The 21,517-nt window shown below is 44.4% G+C and overlaps 1 protein-coding gene across 3 annotated transcripts in view; it reads left to right on the top strand.

Annotated features, from left to right (window-relative positions):
- The window catches only part of znf407 (zinc finger protein 407), a 196,894-nt gene that overhangs the window by 11,559 nt on the left and 163,818 nt on the right, over positions 1 to 21,517 (top strand). For all 3 annotated transcript variants that reach the window (XM_036948220.1, XM_036948222.1, XM_036948223.1), the window contains exon 3: positions 643 to 757. In XM_036948220.1, coding sequence (XP_036804115.1) covers positions 643 to 757 — 115 coding nt within the window. The remainder of the gene's footprint in view (positions 1 to 642; positions 758 to 21,517) is intronic.

Raw genomic sequence — 21,517 nt, forward strand, 5'->3', positions numbered from 1 at the left:
GAAAAGCCATGTACTCACTGTAGGAGCTTGTGTTTATTTATACAGTACCAGTCAAAAGTTTGGACACACCCACTCATTCAAGGGTTTTTCTTCATTTGGACTCTTTTCTACAATGTAGAATAATGTAGAAAACTATGAAATAACACACATGGAATCATACATGTAGTAACCCCAAAAAATATTTTATATTTTACATTCTTCAAAGTGGCCACCCGTTGCCTTCATGACAGCTTGGCACCCTCTTGGCATTCTCTCAACTAGCTTATTTCATCGTTTTGATGTATGTCCTGGGCTCAGGGTGTCTGGTTGTTTTACAGCCGATCTTGGGCAGTAAAATAGCACAGTAGCAGTGAAGAATGTTCCAAATTTCAACAACCTGACTAACAACAAGAATTCAGCACGTCGTCGTTCAGTCTCACCATCTCTGCAATTGTGCAAAGATCTTTCAGTTTGAATGTTATAAAAGATTGTGCCTCCATGTCACCCCCCCCCCCCCCCCCCCTGGCCTTATGGCTCTACTCTACCTTCACCCCTACATCTACAACCACTACTTTCTTTTTATTATACTGTTTATAGTCATTTGTGTGTTTTTTCCCCCAATAGATAAAGTAGGATCAATTGACTTCACTTATTGTTCTGCAGGATCGAAGCCATTCAAGTGCAAAATCTGCAACTTTGCCACCGCCCAGCTGGGTGACGCCAGGAACCACGTGAAGAGACATCTGGGCATGAGAGAGTACAAGTGCCACATCTGTGGGTGAGTAGCACAGTCAGTGACTAGTCACTACCTTTCTAACTGGGGATGCCTGGGTTGGGTTCGGAATGAAACCGCAAGGTACTATCTGAACTTAAGACGAAACATTTGTTTTCCTTTTACGTTGCTACTTTCTTATTGGGTTTTTAAGTCATTTTTGCCATTTTGCTCTGCAAACCATTATTTTTTCTCTTATTGTGATATGTTTCAATATAATCTGTCACGTCTCACCATAGTCAACAACAGCGCAGGGCCTATAAAGTCAAAGTAAAATGCTTTTGCGTCTCTTTCGTACTGCATTTAGGCCAAGCTCCGTTCAGTTGGTTTCATTCCCATGCTTGATCTTCCTACCATCCTACTGTGTTCACATGGACATGTAGGACTGTTTCTGTGTCATTTGGAAATGTGCTAGATAGCAGGATCTTCAGCTTGTACCACGCTCTCTGCTCCTCTGTGATACATAGATGAGGACGTGTAGTTATTTAGTCTCCCTCAATGCTTCCGTGTAAAACTGTTTATATGTCTTCCGTTTAGTTCGGCCGCTCCGTTTTCCTTCTGCCACAGTCGATTGGAATGAACACATTTGGTTTGGCTGCTCCGTTTTCCTTCTGCCACAGTCGAGTGGAATGAACACGTTTAGTTTGGCTGCTCCGTTTTCCTTCTGCCACAGTCGAGTGGAATGAACGCGTTTAGTTCGGCCGCTCCGTTTTCCTTCTGCCACAGTCGAGTGGAATGAACACGTTTAGTTTGGCTGCTCCGTTTTCCTTCTGCCACAGTCGAGTGGAATGAACACGTTTAGTTTGGCTGCTCCGTTTTCCTTCTTCTTCTCCTTCTTTAGTCGCCGCCGTTCACAAACGTTTTACAGAAGGGAAAACAGATCGTTGTTAAGCACAGCTACCTCTAATGAGGAAAAAGACTCATGTTGCACACACACACACACACACACACTCACACACACACACACAAGTGCCCAAATGTGTGTGTGTGTGCACATATTCACTTGGTCAAAGCCCTAACACATTTATAGCACTTGGGGAAAAGGCTTTAGCTATGTGTGAGACACAGACAGACAGACAGACAGACAGACAGACAGACAGACAGACAGACAGAACGAACACAGTTCTCCAATGTGCCTGACTTCCTTTAAATGAGTCTACTAAATACAGCTTCTGGTTTCACAAATCATGCGGATGGAGGAGCTATCTCCCGCCTGAGCCAGACACTGGTGACAAATCGGCCGTGTGTGTGTGTGTGTGTGTGTGCGCTCACTACTGACTGATCACCGGGGCAACTTTCCTCTTGACTAAAGAGCAGCAAACAAAGAACAGACCAGAAACACCCTCATTAAGGCCAAAGTAGACATACTCTCTCTTCCTAAAGTATCCAGATTAGATAATATAGGCCCACATATATGTGGCTAATCTGAATGCAGAGCTGTTGCTAATGGTTGTTCGTGTCTCAGTTAATGCAATTTCCCTTTTTCCGTTTGGGCTGACCTAGAAAGTGAGATTACAATGTAGGCTGGCCATTAGGCATTCTGTTGCACACACTGGGTGAGGTGATATTTTGCGAAACAAAACCCTCTTTATCTAATGAAATCGTTTCTCATTATTACGATTTATCATCTTGATTACAATAGCTGAAGTGTTAATTTAAGTTTCTGAAGTTTCTGGAACTACAAAATTGAAATTCATACGTTTAGCAAAATGTGGTGGTTTTTACACACAGAGATACAATTACTGGAATGTACCAAGCCCCTCAGACCATGGCAATTTGACTGGAACATTCATCAGTAGTTTTATTTCTATGGTTCTACACGACTCCCCTGCTTTGTGAGACAAGCCAATGTAACGTTAACCAGTAGTCTGTTCAGTCACTTCCCATTGCTATCACAGAGTGAGCTCATCCTGCTCTCGTTAGAATGTTGAGGAGCAGCAGCGTTGTTTAACTCGATCCAAACACGCGCGCGGTCTTTCTCCCTGCGCCAATCGATTGGCGCTCCCACCGGTGAGCTCCGTGGCTGCGAATATTACCCGCTTTTGACACCGTGCGCTAACGATTGAGACGCCCCCAAATGGATGCGGTGCACCTCTGCTGTCCACCTCACTTTAGCTGAGCCGAGAGCCTCGGAGGGCTGCTCGTCTCCGCTGAGGACTCTGGGAAGTTGTTGATAGTTAAAGATCATATTGTTGTGGCATTTAATTAACAAATGCAAATCAAGGCCAGGACAGATAGGCACCTCTGACCCAGCTGCCAATCAAACGTGAGAAGGCTGTTCCGTATAGGTAGGCTGTGTTGTGTGTACACCATGCCTTTACACCCTCTCTCTCTCTCTCTCCCCCTTTTTTTAGCTAAGAGTTACTCGCTCTTCCGTTTCTGTTCCTTTTTCTTTTGTTGTGTCTTTCTTGTCCTTCAGAGTGACACGTCTCTTAGCTGTTATCCTCTGCTTTTTACAGCAAGTACATTTTTTGGGGGGGTATATTTTTCTTAATTGTATATAGGTTTTTTTTCCTTTTTCTTCCAAATTTCGTGATATCCAATTGGTAGTTAGTCTTGTCCCATCGCTGCAACTCTCGTACGGACTCGGGAGAGGCAAAGGTCGAGAGCCGTGCGTCCTCTGAAACATGAACCTGCCAAGCCACACTGCTTCTTGACACAGCGCTCGCTTAACCCGGGAGCCAGCCGCACCAAAGTGTCGGAGGAAACACCGTACAACTGGCGACCAAAGTCAGCGTGCATGCACCCGGCCCGCCACAAGGAGTCGCTAGAGCGCGATGGGACAAGGACATCCTGGCTGGCCAAACCCTGCCCTAATGCGGGCGATCCTGGGCCAATTGTGCACCGCTTTATGGGTCTCCCGGTCACGGCAGGTTGCGACACAGCCGAGATCGAACCCGGGTCTGTAGTGATGCCTCAAGCACTCCGACGCAGTGCCTTAGACCGCTGCGCCACTCAGGAGGCCCCTGATGTATTTTTTGCTATTTATGAATGTGTTATGCATTTCTATGGCCTATAATGCATTTCTATGGGCTATAATGCATTTCTATGGGCTATAAGTAGTAAAGACCAAATAAAATATTTTCAACAAAATAAATTACATCTATTTTTTTGATAACTATAAAGGGGTCCTAAAATACAAAATCAAATAGCTAATTGATCCATGGTATGACCATCTTATAACAATTCCATATGTCAGCTCAGAACACCACTCCCCCCCCAAACGGCTTAGACTTTTAAGAATTAAAATACTGAATCTTGCAGCAATGACATCTCCTAACTGATTGATGTAGTCCTAAACTGGCCATAAAAACAACCTGCAAAAACAGCAGAAAAACACAAATTGCCCCCCCTAGCACATACAGTACGGCAAGATTCCTCATACTGTATTTAATTGGAAAAAAAAGAATTTTACACACAAGGCTGTTTCTTGTCTTTTCTCTGTGTGTGGTGTGTGTCGGTCCACAGTGGGCCTAGGCCATTTAATGAGCACTCCCTTCCTCTCCTCCATCATGTTCTCTCCTCCCAAAAGGCCCTGGATTCAGCATTTCAGCATCCTTTACCCTCACCACTCCCCCCCCCATGTCCCCAATGCTCTCGCCTCAACCTCCCCAAAGATGCCGTGGACGGCCAGTGCTGTTTGTAGGTGTTAAATTATGCATCAGGAGTCTAAACGCTGTGAAGCATTGGTTTAATATCTGGGGGCCAAGGCGTTGGAAGTATTAACAACATCCTGGATGGTCCTCCCATTGGACCTGGTTCTATCATATCATATCGGCCAGACGGCCACTATAGTTGGAACTACCCGTCTACTAGCTCTAGTTTAAACTTTAACGGTTTCTCTCTCCATCTCCCAGAAAAGTTGTCCGTCTTTCCGGTATCTGAGAGTCCCCCCCCCCCCCCCCCCCCCCTCTCTCCGTTGACTTAGTAGCCGAGTCCGGAGTGAGTATATTTAGTCATAATTTCATGTTGCTGTCATGTGATTTGAATGGAACAGGATAGGGTTGGCTCGTGTCAGGCTTTTGTGTCTCCCCGTCTGTGAGTGTGTCTTCTGCTGGTCCCAGAATAGCCCCATCAGTTCAGTTCCGCCCTCCCCTCTCTTCCCCCGGCTCATCCTCTGTAGTATGCCTTAATGCCCAGGCCTGTACCAGTGTGTTTGCATGTATGCGTGTGTGTGTGTGTACGCGTGCGCGTGTGTGCGTGTGTGTGTGTGAGGCCCGGGCTTTGACAGGAGAGGAGCATCTTAGCGCTCTGCTTATCCAGAGAAAGCCGTCACTTAACTCAGTCCCTCCATTGTGTGTTCTCCACCACCACTCCCACCCCTCTTCCTCCCTGACGTGATACTCTTTAATCCTCAAACAGAATCTGGTTTTTAACTCTGACTATTTTTCTGTGTTTCTTTTTCTCTCCCCCATTTTAACGTTAATGGTCGTTGCAGATGAAGAAAGGGATCCCTCTGAGAGCGATTACAACGTCACTCCCCCGATCTCTCCGCCGCCCCCGAAATAATTGTACATCATCGCTTCATAACGTGTCAGAGGGGTGTTGGTGGCGTGCAATTAAAACCGGCGAATATAATACAGGAAATTACGGCCTGTCAGGTCGGTGAACAACACAGTCGGTATTTGAGTTACACTTAATCATCATGTGCATTAGCGACTTCGTCGGATTTCCACTCTGGTGTGAAGCGCTCTCTCTCTCTCACTGTTTAGGCTTTGGATTGTGTCTGAAAGTACAACACCCAGGCTATAGCTCTGTTCTTATGTGAGGAGATGACATTTGAAAGCTCATTGCCTCAGTAAATGATATAGGTTTGTGTGAACGAAAAGGATCACCCATCCATGTGCAAGCGGAGCGAAATGGTATGCAAAAATACTGAATTCATTATCACATAACAGATGTAAACATTGAATATTTACTCCCAACAAGCCAGACACCATAAGCCATGTTATGTTTGCATAATTCATTTGCAACCGTTAGATAAAGTTCTAAATTAGCTTGTATCGTGATTGAATAGACATTTTTCCTCGCCTATACTCAACTCTGGATTTTTTGTGTGCTTTTTAGGTCACGTTGTCCTGTGTATATGAAAAACAACTAATTGCCCCTCCCCCCCATCAGAAACACACATGGCGTTTATCCACATTAAAAGAAGTACCAATGTTTACTGTTTTGGTACCCATCTTCACTATCACGTCAGTTAGCGTGCGCGATCCTTATCGACCAAAACAAACACATTTGGCTTTGATTCGCTTAACTTTATTTAGTGCGGCATTATCGGAAAATGAAATAAGTAACGCGAAAGGTCATTTGGAAAAGAATGCAGAAAGGCTGGTCTGGAAAGGTTAAGTATGTGACAGAGCTGTTTGGATGATAACGAGGAGGGGTGCGTCTGCTTGGAGAGCTCAGGGTTATGTTTCTGACTTCTTGTGTGCGCCGCGATCGCTCTTTATGACCGGGACAGGTTTACAGCCCGTTAGCCCGCCATAACACGATAAAGCACCCCCATAATAGATTGGATGTGTTTAGTAGCCTTGGGCTCATGTTGGTAAAATTAATGTTTTCGCAGAAGACACACACACACACACACACACACACACAGTATCTATAATAGTCGTATGCAATATGTTACACAGTTTGCACATATTTCACAGTCCGTTTGCGTTAGATTTGACAGTATATTCCACTGACCTATATGCTGGTATAAGGCATGCAGCTATTGAGGAGATATTCAATCAGAGCCATCATAATTTAATGAGCTGGGACCGTCCTAGACCTGTTAATCAAAACGAAGCAATGTTACTCTTAGTAATGCGACCCCAAACCTCTGTTCCAATACCAGATTACAAATGACACTTTGTGACAACTTTAGGGGGAAAGTGTTGTGTCGGTCTCATATTTGTGAGTATGTTTTTGTATTGGCTGAATGGGCCCAACTGAGCATCTCTTTTGTATCTAGCATACCTACGCTCTCTTTCTGAACTCATCCACCCTTTAAGGCCTACCTCTTAATAAGATCCTCAGACAGTTAACGGTCAGGCTCTTTAGTGGCTGAGGGGCGTTATAATCAAAACATTCCCCTTTTAATCAAACGAAAACAATCAAACAAAGCCGGACGCCGTAAACGGCAGGATCAGTGTTTTAGCTAAAGCAGCTAACTCAGCACATACACTCTGGAGGGCTGGTTTGCTCATCACATCAGCAAAAGAGGCTGCATTGTCACTGGCTGAGTATGGATGGGTCTGTTGGAGTCAATTGGCTTTGCTACACCGTACCCTGTTGTGCAACGAAAACTTGCGTAGAAAGCTGTAATGGGTTATGATTATGATAGAGATTTATGGAAGGGGGTTGTCTGATTGCAGCCTTGTTGTTGTGTGGTTAAGCGCAAAATTATCCACCCTGAAATGGCATGCTTTATTGGTTCACATAGACATTTTTGGAAAAGTCAGTTCAAGATATCCTTTAAATATCCGGACAATCCATGATTGGCATTCTCTTCTGGCCTTCGCTCTGAGTGAAAGGGAGAGCTTGGCTAGTTTCCAAAGGCTCAATGCCCTTGTGAGCCTGTCTGGCACACGTCACTCCCAATCACGACACACAGGGACCTCCGTCTCACCAGAAGAAACGAGTGGACCTGATGTCTCAAGGTAGTTTTATTCACAACAAAACAGCTCCTATAGGGATGTCTGGGGTGAGAATGGTGAGAAAAGAGAGCGAGAGGAAGGAAGATGAAGAGGGTGGAGAGAGAGAGGAAGATGAGGAGAGGGAGAGAAAGTATTGCATTGCTCTCTTTGTGTGTTGGTATAAGGGGATAGCAAATGGCACACAATAACACATGCCCTTAGGTATTATGGGGATGTCTGTAAGTTGAACGAAACCCGTGTTGAATTGCGACTATCAAAGATTTACATGCAGTTAATGCATAGGGAGAACAACAATCTCTGCTGTGGCTCAGAAACAAATCTCCTAGTTTAAAAAGAAGAAATCCCTTGTTCAAGAGATAAAATCCAAGCGATTGATTCCATCGAGCTAATCTTGTCATAGGTAGATTTAGGAGTTGCGCACCAATAGGGGGGGGGGAGAAGTTAATGAGTGATTAACCACAGCAATTAAAAGATGAAGAGGAGGGGAAGAGAGAGAGAGAGAGAGCAGAACAGAGAGAAAAACGTGTATAATTAAAATATCCGTCCCTCTCTTTGTCAAAAGTGTGTGTGCCATCCACTGTGCACTTATTAAAAGCCGGGAGAGGAAGGAGAGAACAGTGCTTAATTCCAGCACTCCTGAAGTGTCTGGTAATATGCCCGCGGATGGAAGCTGAGGAAGGCTGTAACTCATGTTTAAGTGTGCGGCCGTGTCATTGCAGGTTCACGTTCATGCATTTCTGTGTTGACACCCATTGGGGCAGCGGATATTTGGCAGTCAGGAGTAATTTAACTTAATTAATGGGATGCATATTTGATGGAGGAATAAAATATCCCGGCTCAGCAAAGTGGAAAAGGGGAAAGATTTAGTGGGAGTTAAAGGTGGAGGGGAGAGTAATTTGTGCATTCAGTTATCGCTGCTTGAGAGACGGAGAGACGGGGAGTGAAAGTGAAAGTGAGAGAGATCGAGAGAGAGGGCGGTAGGAGTGAAGGGAAAGAGGGCAAGAAGGATATGGGTTGATAAAGATAGAGGGAGTGAGAGTCGGTAGGAGGGAGGGCAGAAGGAGAGAGAGAGGAGAGGAGGATGAGAGGATGAGCGGAAGTGTGAGAGATGGTTGGCGCTGAGTTGAAGTGTAGAGGGGAATGGGATGTCCCTCCATTGAGCGGGCAATCAGAGTGACAGCGTTTGAGTTAATTGATATCCGGAGTGAGCCCCCCTCTCAGTACAAACAGGCACATGGTTTGCAAACTTGTGTCGGAGCTGCCGGCTGCTGAGGGCCTTTTAAATATGCATGAGGGGGCTTTTAAAAGGGGGTTCAGCGATGCTGGAGAGAGGTTGGTCCCCCCACCATGCGCACACACACATGTATACACACACACAACGTGGTGCCACCAGGCGAACCTGTGGCCCAGTGGAACGCTTGTCATGCTGCTCTTAATCTCCCCTGGCCCTTTTTAATTGACTTCCTGTAGGTATAGATTATTTCATGGTGTGTTCACTGTGGAGATGTTTGATACCATCCGGTTGACTGGCATCTGGGATGCTGTTAGCTGGCTAGAGATGAGCCACCCATCCGTCGCCTGTCTCTTACTCCCCTCCCTATCTCTCTCTCTCCTTCTCACTTTCTCCCTGTCTTTATCTCTCACTTTCTCTCTCCCTCTCTCTCTCTCTCCATCATTCTCTCTCCTTTTCTCTCTCTCTTTCCCTCTCTCCCTCCGTCTCTCCCTCCCTCTGTGACGGGCCAGACTTATTAAAATGGGTGAGAGGCAAAATGCAATCACTCTTTGCCATCATCATAATTGAGCTGATATACCTGCTCTGTGGTGGCCCTACCCTGACAGGAGAGAGTAGTGGATCGGACGTGTGGACGTGTGTGTGTGTACGGGTGTGGGGGGGGGGGGGGGGGGATAGAGTCCGATCCCCTCTCACACTGTCACACACACACTCTGGCCCCGTGTCTGTTACACTCGGAACGGACCTCCCATTTTACTAAATCGACTCTTATCCTCCCTCACAGGAAGTACACTTGTAGTGTTTTTATTTGGCTGGGGGAAGGGGAATGTGTTGTCCGGAATCATAATGTCAGATTGTTGTCTGTGAGGAGAGACCGACGTTCGGTGAGTCTGTCGTTATCGTAAGCCGGTCTGGTGCGTTGTTGACTAGCCATCCAATAGTTCCCCACTGGGTACAAACTTGTTGAATCGTTGTTTTTACGTCATTTCAACGAAAAAATGTAATGTGATGACGTTGAATCAACGTGGAAAACTGATTGGATTTGCAACAAGTTATCAATGTAAAGGAATTTTTTATATTTTTGAACCTAAATCCAATGACTTGGATCAAATGTATGTTGATTTCACATTGTATTCATGTTATTGACAACTTCATCAAATATAAATCTAAACTAGATGTTGAACTGACGTCTTCGCCCAGTGGGTTACGTGTCCTAACTTGAGGACCTTGCATGAATTTCACTCCAAAGTCAGAGTTATGCATGCTATTCTCAAGTTAGGATTTGGCTGGTATTGCTTAGGTGAGTGTGTGAGGGGAGTTCCTTACTGATCAGTGACCGTAATTCATCAGTCAAGTACAAGGGAGGAGCGAAAACCCGCAGACACTTGGCCCTCCGTGGAATGAGTATGACACATGTGCTTTAGGTCCTATTTTACCTTCAAGAAATCCAGCCAATCCTCAGTTCTGTTTGGCGATGGTGGAGGTGGTTGTGGATGGGGATGGTGGAGGTGGTTGTGGATGGGGATGGTGGAGGTGGTTGTGGATGAGGATGGTGGTTGAGGATGGGGATGGTGGAGGTGGTTGGGGATGGTGGAGGTGGTTGTGGATGAGGATGGTGGAGGTGGTTGTGGATGAGGATGGTGGTTGAGGATGGGGATGGTGGAGGTGGTTGTGGATGGGGATGGTGGTTGTGGATGAGGATGGTGGAGGTGGATGAGGATGGTGGATGGGGATGGTGGAGGTGGTTGTGGATGAGGATGGTGGTTGTGGATGGGGATGGTGGAGGTGGTTGTGGATGGGGATGGTGGAGGTGGTTGTGGATGGGGATGGTGGAGGTGGTTGTGGATGAGGATGGTGGAGGTGGTTGTGGATGAGGATGGGGGTTGAGGATGGGGATGGTGGAGGTGGTTGTGGATGGGGATGGTGGAGGTGGTTGTGGATGAGGATGGTGGAGGTGGCTGTGGATGGGGATGGTGGAGGTGGTTGTGGATGAGGATGGTGGAGGTGGTTGTGGATGAGGATGGTGGTTGAGGATGGGGATGGTGGAGGTGGTTGTGGATGAGGATGGTGGAGGTGGTTGTGGATGAGGATGGTGGAGGTGGATGAGGATGGTGGATGGGGATAAGCATTTGCCACTGATTCCGACGGTTGCAAGTTCAAATCCAGTAATAGAAAGTTTTTTTGCCTTTTTAAAATATTTTTGGTTTAAGCCTATCCCAAACCTTAACCCAACCTTAACCAGTCAGAGTTAATGCCTAACCTAAACTTAACCGTAAACACTTTGAAATTCAACGTTTGGAACAACTTTGATATTTGACGTTTGAGAAAAACAGATTAACGTCTCATTCTGACCTGAGACTGTGAGAGCTGGTAGACGACACAACCATCTTAGCAATGCTTTCCATTGCCCACTTAATTGATTCATTAAAGTTGTAGATTTATTGAATTTCTACTGTACCTACAGTAAATGATTGAAAGTCAACCGTAAACACAATCAGTAGACAGCGTAGCCCTCGAGGCTCGTATCCCTGCTCCTCTCCTTATGGCGATTCCTTATCCAACTCTGACAGCAAAAATATTCTGCCATAAAACCTGGCAACACTGCCTGACATATAAAGCCCTCCATCTCTCCCACCGCCCAGCTCTCCTTTAGCTCTCTCAACACACCCTCGGACCCTGAAATCACCGGGCCTCTCTGCCAGCCTCGGCTCCCTGGATGGGTATATACGGCCCCCCCAGGTAGCCCCACAGCCTCCATCTTTTAAATACGAGGAAGTAATGGCGGGTGAGTGATGTTGCTCGTGTCCTTGACTGGGATCCTCTGTGAGCTATAGCTACAGCTCACTCGCTCCAGGTCCCACAGGAGACCTAAAATACCCCCAGAAAAACTCCTCCAAGGCTTGTAGATGTGGATGCAGCAGTGCGATGTCTGTTTCTGTACCGCGCGTGTGTGTGTGCGCGTGTGTTTGTGTATGTGTGTTTGTGTGTGTGTGTGTTTGTGTGTGTGTGTGTGGGTGGGTGTATTTGTATAGCCTGTGCTTGTATGCCTGCGTGTGCGATGTGTGTACTCTGTGCACACTCGTATGCGCATCGCTAATATCTCACACACATTGTTTTCCTACGTGTCTGTGTGTGTTTTTGTATGTTTTGCGATAAAGGCATAATCTAGTCCTATACGTGCACTTGCCTGTCTGTTGTCCGGCTGTATCCCCTCTAGCCTGAGGGCTGATGTGGGAGTTTAGCGGGTTGGAGGACCCTGGTCACTGAGAGGTTACAACAGGCTCTGTCTACGGCTCCCTCTAAAATCTCCCCATCATCACAACTGCCATCAGATTGCCCCTCGGCTCCTCACAAGGGGCGAGAGGGCTAAATTTGGGACATGGGGAAGTGTCAAGGCTGTGAGGGTGCTGGTCAGCGACAGTGGCTGAGACGCACGTTCCCCTTTGGACATCCACAAGTGTCGGACCTGGTTGGCTTCTCGTAGGGGAGAGGCAGACACGGGTCAGAGGGAGGTGGCGCATTCTACCAGAGTTCCCGCCACAGCGAGAGTCTGCCATAATGTCTTCCTCTTTCCCTGCCACGTTAACCCTTACCAAGCGGGTTGCGTGCTGAACCCTGCAGCCGTCCGTGAAAACGCTGACACATCGATTACCAGAGCAGGAACACAGCAGCACAGGGTTGGCGACCAGGGGGGGGGGGGTCACGCTCTCTGTGAAGAACCATTTATTTATTAATTCAGTTTATCCAGTCAACTAACAGAGGGCGGTGTTACAGTGAAGCACTAATAATTATTTGTCTCATACGGTTGCATTCCAAGTCAAGTTTCACGTGGCCAAACTCCCCTCCTTTCACCAGCCCCCAATATTTATTTTCACTGTGATGATAAAAGACAGCATGTACAAATGCAAAAAAAACAAATCTTTGAGAGTTTTCTTGGGAGTCAGTAGGATAGAGAAGCTGTAGATGAGTTGTTTTCAGTCTGTAATGGACAGTAGATGGCGCCATTTTACTTCTTAGAACGTCAAGAGAGCCTCTAATGCTATGTCTGAGTTGTGCTAAATGCATAATCTGTGATACATGTAGGTCTTAAGGTACACATGTAATGCATCCTCTATAAGTTAAAGAGGTAGCCTGTGCGTATCGGCTTTATTTTGCTTAATTTTATGAATACTAAAATATCTATATTTGTTCCGTTTTTGCATTCAATGGAAGTCAAATAGATGTACAATGTAACAGTATAATTAGTATAAGTCTACAGTTGAATGGTTTACGTGCAATTTTATTTCTGTATATATTTTCACCATAATTATGATAGCGTTTTATATCGCGCCCACATGAAAATGTCAAAATGCTTTCATACACAATTGAATTCAGCAAAAAGAAAACATCATCAACCAAGATAATGAAATGCAAAAACACAAAGAAATGCATTAAAAAAAACACACATTAATACTTAACAAGGGGCCTACTTTCAATATGGTACATTTTTCATGGACTCAATCCCTGGACTTTGTCTGAAACTCTGATACAGAAGTGAGTGTAGTTAGAGAGAGCTGGAGAGAGGCTGGGCACAGGCAGGCAGTGGTATCTGTCTCAGTCTGGGTGTCCCTCCTGGTACTGCTTTAACTAGGACAAGCTCCTCTACGCTGGCGGACCTCAGGGGCCGATCAGCAGGTCTCAGGAGAGCCCCCCCCCCCCCCACTAGAGCACCGCGCCGGGCTGTCATGAGGGGGCTGACGTTCGGTGGGTGGCGGGGGTGCATGGTGGTTGAGGGGTGTGGTGGGAGGCGACGTACCGAGAGGGCAATTACAGCAAGGACAAAGACTACACAGTGATAAGTCCCCACAGCGGCACCCTAATGTAGAGAGCAGGTTAGCCAACTACAAGGAGTGGGGGAATGAGCATTGGTAAATTTTGTGTGTGTGCGTGTGTGTGTGTGTGTGTGTATGTGTAACCATCCTGGGGATAATTTTTCTGAGGTGGTGTTGCTACCACTCAGGCCTACCTCACTGACTGTTGCCTCCTTAACCTGATCTATGCCCTATAATACAGGAAAGCCAAACACTGCCTGGTGTTAAACTCAAACCCTGCTCACCATTAGGGACTCATTTCACCATGACCGTAGCCAGAAAAAAATCTTAATCAAAGAAAATACATTTCAAAGAAATAGATACAATGAATTACATTTGCCAATATATGTGGCTCATTGTTGCACCTTAAAATACATGCATTTTTATGTGTGAACACACTTAATTAACAAGGATTTTATATTGATCTCTCACTTAACATCTAACAAGTCCCGTCTGCATGTTTCTGATCTAAATTATAAGTGTAACATATTGCACATACTGGCTCATAAAAACAAAAATCATGTTTTTGAATGTCGTGAACCAATCAGTGGAAGAAATTGAAGTGAATCGTTTTCAGAGAGAGGCATTGCATACTCTTCTCCATTTCTTGGTCACTTTGCATTTCCAGCCTGTTTCTGATTATGTTCAGAGTCCGTTATCAGGGCAACAGATCCCAGATGCAGTAGAGAGAGATGCACTTGATACTGCTGTGTTTGCACACACACACACGTCTGTGATCAGATAAGCGAGCTGCTGGTGCAGTGCTTATTCAAATCAGTGCATGTTCAGAGTGAATAGGACCAGGTAAAGGCAATAGGATACGATGCGATAACCTTTCTGGGAGAGGAGAAGAGAATAGTTTACAATCTGATTCAGTGGGATTCACAGTGGATGCATTGTGCAGTACATGAACAGATTTAACAGCCTCTAACAGATTCGGATTTCTAAAGAAAAAAAAAAAACGTTTTGCTGAGAATTACCACATTGACCATCACCCACAGGGGTGATGTCATGTTTTAGATGGTTGATATTGTTTGTTTACCTGTATGGCGTCACCATCTTTGCTTTGTTAAATTGATTATTCCTTACCATCCATGTTAACCGGGGTTGGCTGGCCACTCCTTTCTCTCTTGTTGTGTGTGTGTGTGTGTGTGTGTGTGTGTGTGTGTGTGTGTGTGTGAGAGAGAGCGAAAGAGAGTGTGTGTGTGCATGCATATGTGTGTGTGAGTTTGCGTGTGGGCATGCATGTTGGCCTTCGTCAGTATCACAACTGAAATTACACCTTAATACAGTAGCTAGGGTATTTTATCCGTAATTGTTTTGCCATTTAGTTTTGTTAATGAATTTTTCCGTGATGAAAATATGCATGATTTTTCGAAATATTTGGAAGTGTGAGCATGGAGAGCTGGAGAGAGTAGTAGGCCAGCATTCTCAGGGGCAGAGGGGGTTGAAACATATGTTGCGTGCACTCAGTTGCAAGGCTCAGCAGTGATAGTTAAACATTAGGGTGAAGTGTACCCTCTAAGGGGCTGTGTGTTAATGTGTTGGGCTTGTTTTAAACTCAGCCACTGCGGTCCTCACCAGTTAAAACACGAATGCCCTATGTATAACACAGGGTCAAATGGTGCTGAATGGCACACATATTGTGGATCGATTATTATAATAATACTACTAATGATGATGATAATAATTAATAATAATAATAATAATACAAAATAGTGTTGGTACAGTTTATGTTAATTTGTTTACCCATGCATTTTAATAACATGGTAATATTTATGCTGGCATTATTAAATGTCAAATTATTGTAATTGGTTTAACAAGTTAACTTCTTAACAAATAAGGCTGTTTTGTCTTAGGGGTATAAATACATAACTAGATGTACATAATGAATGTAAATATGTGGTTATACACAAGACATCTGGACTATGAGAACGATGTGATATAGACATCCAGAAAGATACCATATATTTGTATTTTTATTTTAAAGGAATCGCTATATATGCATATTGAAAATGGCAATTAATACTGATATATTCAAATTGTATCATCTATATACTGTATCATTTTGAGGTGTATATTTATTCAATATCCTTTAATTAATGCAGAGGAGAGGAGCAATATGATATGTTGTTAACTCTATTGATAGCCTGTTTGCTGAACTATCTGACACATCATAAATCTGCTATGTATAGTAGGCAATTGCAGTCTTTAGATAAATTATCTCTTCATTTATTTTTACGTCGAATGTCACAGTATGCAGCCTACCAACTGAAAATATAATCAAATATACCCCCTTTTGCAACCATACGCGACTAATCTAATATATTAGTCACCCGCGTTTGTACATGAGTGAGCAATTATTCTAAAAAGTTTCCGCCGCGTGCAAGTGTGACAAAGGGAATATGCGCGAGGACCCTCTCAGGCAGCGCGAGGACCGTGGACACGTTTGACGGCTGCTTCGAGGCGCTGATAGGCCAAACGGTGGCGGGAAACCGCCATTTTTAATAATCTGGACCATGATGGTTTTTATAAGAGCTCACAGCGACCATGACAACTCTAATAATCAGACGAGACGGATAAAGTTTTATTTTACCGGCAAAACAGAGGGGGAAGGAGTCCTTGTTTTTTTGAGCAGGGAGATGAATTTCAGGAATCGGAGATTGGATTTGTCGTGAAAGAATGTCAGCATTAATCAAGGGTTTTTGGGGACAAGGTCACGTGGGTCATTTCTGCAACAGACCATCCCTCGTCACCCAACCGGTCTGTTTGTGGGTTTCTAGACTGACAAATATGAGAAGTTGTAAGTTGTCTTCATGCACATACGGTAACCGACTAGGCCTATATGTTTGGCTCATCAATGTCTGAGACCTCACTGCAATTTAAAAAAAAATAATAATTGTTGCCTTTTTCAGGATAATCCTGGTTTGAAAAAATAAAAGAGAATGATGCTTTGAGGATATAATTAAAGATATCGTTCAAAGAACAACTTTTTGCATATTTGAATTATTACTGTCATTAAAACCACACAAAATATGGAAATATGATTGCCGGAAGCACATAAATCAATGATCAGCAAGGCCTCAGAGCCCAATAAATATGGGGAGTTAAATACTTTAAAATGCAAATCACGTCTCAACATTTGCATATGGGTGAATTTAAAGGAAGTGTGCTTCCCAAGACCCTCTGAGGTAGAACGGGGTTGGTGGGAAATCAGGCAGTTATTTTAATTTTAAAGACTCATCCCTGGTCAAGTAGCATTGTTATAAATGATCGCTAGACGAAGTGGGTTGACAGACACGGCTGCATCCGCTTTTGTGGATCCAGAAAGTGCCTTAAGTGATCTGAATAATTAGCAGTTAATTATTCTTCATCCATCTAAATCCGAAAAGGACAGATTATGGGGACAGAATTTATAATTTTTAGCCTGGCGTCCTGTCTTGTTCTAATGTGGTAAACTAAAGTGACTGTGAATAATACCTAGTGACCTTACAGTAATTATGCTTCGCCTAGCAATTTGGTTGCAGTTGCTAATTGAGGGTATTGATTCAGGGAGATTCATATTAAAAATACATATGTTTTATGGCTGGGATTTTTCTCCCATGTCTTTAATGTATTATTCATTATTATTTTTTTATTTATTTTTTACAATAATTAGCACACAGGATATGCAACACCAGAGGGTGAAGTGGTTTCTTTGTCCTATCCCTCTGTTGCAGGCAGGTACATTTGGCCAAACTTTGTGCTGAATCTCAAATATGGTTTGTTGTTGTGGTATCTGCTGTATGTAGGAAGAACATCAGCGTTTTCCACCCAAGTTTACATCGAATGCTTCAACATTGTATGAGAGTCTCAAGTCTCAAAGATGGTAAATCCTTTATCATAAAGTTATTGTAAGATGAGGATGATAATAGTAGTAATTGTAGATCCATTGAATAGATATAAATCTAATTGAACCGTATTTAATATGCAAGCGGGCTAATAGAAGTTTCCGTATCATATACATGTGTTTCTATCCACAGAGGCAGCGACCGGTCCAGAGACATAAAAACCCCAGTGCTGTTTTCCCTAGGCCATTTAAAGACACACAGGCCCCAGTGGATCAATGGACATGATGTCTCTTTGTGCATTAACACACGGCTTAGTGTTATGTTAAGAACCTGCCGAGGAGCACCTCCTTGGTTAAAGGATTTCATTTTTTTTTTTTTAATCTATAGAGTCTGATCTGTGTCCGTGCTCTGTGTGTGTGTGTGTGTGGAGTGGGGGGGGGGTCTGTCACTGTGTGTTTGGTGGTGTCAGTGCCCTTCTCGTGGCGCCGCCAGGTATTGACCAGCAGAGAGGATGAAGTGGCTTACTCTGCTTTTGTATTTTTAGAATTTCTGTAACAGAGATACACTGACAGCTTGCAGTTGCGTTGCGTTGCGTACTGCACCGTATATCCCTGATTGAAACGGACAGTGCTTGTTGTTGTGCAGACACTCGCCCTGCCTCGAATATGCAAACCCCGATTTATCTTTTATTCCCAGTTTAACTTCACGCGTTGCTCAAGAGGACACTCACTCCGAGAAATCCCTTGTTTTATAAGATAATGTGACTGTTCACTGATCTGATCTAGGCTCAGTTGAAAAGACACGGCTTTAGCTCTTTGCAGGAGTTTTCCCTTTACATGTTTTGACGGAGTCCGACTCCTCTATTTGATTTCTGTCAGGCCGATTAGCTCGTAGTGGAATGCCAGGCTTGGCCCTACCCCTCCGCAATGGACAGAGTCTGGTTGTGGGCATGTGTGTGTGATTGTGTTAAACATACCAGCACTCAATTAGACGTACCAGTTGTTGATGGGCCTCTCTGTTCTCTATGTTAAAGCCTGCTTGGACGCTTCAGAGCAAATCCACGGTGAAGGACTCAATGGCTGCCGTGTAATCCCATTTACTGTTCAGCTAATGGCATAGGGCTGCACTGGGAGAGAACCCTCCTTAGAGCGAAAAAGGCTTCATTCGGGTTTGATTCAGAGTGACCAGTTAGTCTGACCGCTTACACAGCACATATGCATACTGCATGTGATGTCCTATGAAGGACAGAGGCACACACACACATTGGCCGGAGTGGCCACACACTGACTCGTTGAGCACTGTACGTTCAATCACCGAGCGTATCAGTGTGGGATATAGGGGTGCTTTGTCTAGGGAAACTTTGACGATGGCTGCCTTATTAGCAAACACAATAAACATATACGGCAAAAGGTTTGATACAGTGAGAGAAAAGGCTTTGGGAGGATGTGAGGGAGAAATGTGCTGCTCCAGAGGATTCTGTAGCGTGCAGAACGGAACGGAGCTACAGCAGAGAGAGAGAGAGAGAGAGGAGGGAGACATGCTACTTTTATGTCCGAAGGCATGTTCACGTCCCACTAAAGAGTACTCTTTTTTTACACAGGTAGGCAGTTTGGGGACTAGGCTCTGTACTCGGAACGGAAAACAAGACATAAGAAGAATCAAAGGATGCTCCCCCCCCCCCCCCCCCCCCCCCCCCCGTTAATAATGTAACAAATATTCAAATTTCTAAAAATAAAACCTCCACTTCATCCTTCCTGCTAATCTGAGCTATAATTTATTCCCACCCAGGGCCATATTAGTATGCTTGCCGGGGGCAAAGTGATTACGACAAGACCAAGTTCCCTCAACTCAGACACTACTCTAAAGAAAGAATGAGAAATAACGCAGTTAGTATTTAGTGAGAAGTATTTAGCACTATTTTGTTTTGCACAGATACACACACACACACACACTCGCTTGCACGTATGCTCACACATACACATGCACACACACAGATACATATGTGTGTATGTACGTACAGTATGCACATTCACAAACACGCACACACTCATTAATAATTAAGATTAATTGCAACTAGATTACTGTGTGTGTGTGTGTGTGTGTGTGTGTGTGTGTGCATATCCTGTTTCTGTGCATTTCATTTCATAAAGGCACTTCGGTAAAAAGACTGTACCAACCATCAAATAGACACTTCATTATCGGTGCCGAGATAAGAAATACATTGTGTAGAATAACGATGGCAGTCATTGCTTCATTATATATCAGGCTGTTGTCAGAGAGCAGCTTGAATAAGTGTGTGTGTGTGTGTGTGTGTGCGCGCCCTTGTGTTTGTTTGTCATTTTACAAATGTGTTTCTACAAATTAATGTCTGAACCATCCGGGGGGGAAAAAAATCACACCCTCTCATTTGGTAACCGTGACAAACGATACATTTTGGATAATGATTACAATTCCACGTATTGTTCCTTTATTCATGAACATGGGGTACTGATTCCCACGTAACGAACCACTACAAACGGTGATCGTTACAGCAGTAACTTTGAATACCTGCATATGACATTTTTCTCACGTGACAGTGGCACATTTAACACATAAAATACGGACAGCGTCTCGCTCAAAATATGTATTTACATACAATATATGCATAGTCTTTACTTCAAGGCTTCGATGAATATCGGGACACATTAATTATATCAGTCCTATGACATATAGGGATATATGATGTGTGCTGCTGTGTGAATGTGGGAGACCTGCAGCATTAAGAGTGGGGGGAGGGGGGGACCCCTGTCTGAGTATTTTGGGCACTGGACTGAGTCACAGCCCGTCACAGCCCATGTCACACTCTCTCCTGATGAGCCCTCTAGTTATGCAATCAACACTATTATTACTATTCACCGAATACCCGAAAAGTACAGCATATATTTAATTTGTGGAAACATTGACAGTTTCGCTTGATTTACGGTGCGAGCCCAACTTTAATTAATTGAAGAATGCATATTACCCCGCGTGCGACTTAATTAATAACTAATTCATCACAGGGCACTTTGTTTCTGTGTTTTCTTTGGAGGCACATTCCTGGTTGTCTGACACCCTCACTTGGATTTCCTCCCGCGGTCATTCCAGTGTGAGGTCATGCTTTTTTCAGATCTGGGTTCAAATGGTATTGGAAATCATTTCAAATACTCTAGCTGAACTTGATTTTATCTTGCCTGGCGCAAAGGAAATCAGAAAATAGTTGCAAATGTACAAATGTTACCCATCTGGCGCTCCAGGTAGGCTAAAGCAAATGCCAAAATAGTTTGAATGATTTCCAATAGTATTTGAACCCTGCTGTTGAGATGAAGGGAGCCTGTATAGGGCCTCTGGTAAAGTAGGACTGTGATGCCAGCAGCAAGCATCTCAGATGGAAAAAGACAAGTCTGATTGCATGAAAACTTGTATTTTTTACTTGGCATCATTTGGAGCTGAAAATGTATCAAAATTGGCACAATGATTTAATTGCAGACAGAGCAGTAGGTTTCAGTGCAGCACATACTGGGTGTCTCGAGTTTGGATTTGGAGGGATATTAGATATTAGCTGCTGGTGTAAATTATCGCAGCAGTAAAGGTCCTATAAAATCTCCACTCTCTGTCAGGTCAAGTCATTACACTCTTTAACAGGCAGGGTGGTTGGACTGTGTAGTGTGTAGTGTGTGTGTGTGTGTGTGTGGGGGGGGGGGGGGGGGGGGGGGCGACTTGCAGGATTTGGTTTCTACATTGGGGCCAGCCTCTCCTGTTCTTCAACTGGGACCGTGTCTAAACACTGTACAAACACACTGAGGTCCCCACACACACACACGCACACGCACACACACCATGGAGGTGAGAGGGTGAGAAAAAAAACATGTAACCTATACCCCCCCAGCGTGGCATTAGACCGGGTAAATGACGTGGGCTTACCGTAGTGGCCCTGGCTGTGTTGAAAACATAGCTTATCACACACCCACCCACGCACGCATGCAGACACACACACACCTACAAAAACCTCTAAGGATTCAATAACAAACAGGCTGATATGCACAGACATAGTAAAGGAAAGTATTCATCTCACCCCATGCAGCCATGGGAAAGGCAATTTGATACGGTGGAACCGGATGCTATGGTCATGGTCAGAAACAGTGAATAAATGTTTCAGTGTTGGGTGCCTTATACGGATGGAAAGGTTCAATAGA

This window comes from Oncorhynchus mykiss, chromosome 2, assembly GCF_013265735.2.
Source record: "Oncorhynchus mykiss isolate Arlee chromosome 2, USDA_OmykA_1.1, whole genome shotgun sequence".
In the NCBI taxonomy this organism is placed as follows: domain Eukaryota; kingdom Metazoa; phylum Chordata; class Actinopteri; order Salmoniformes; family Salmonidae; genus Oncorhynchus; species Oncorhynchus mykiss.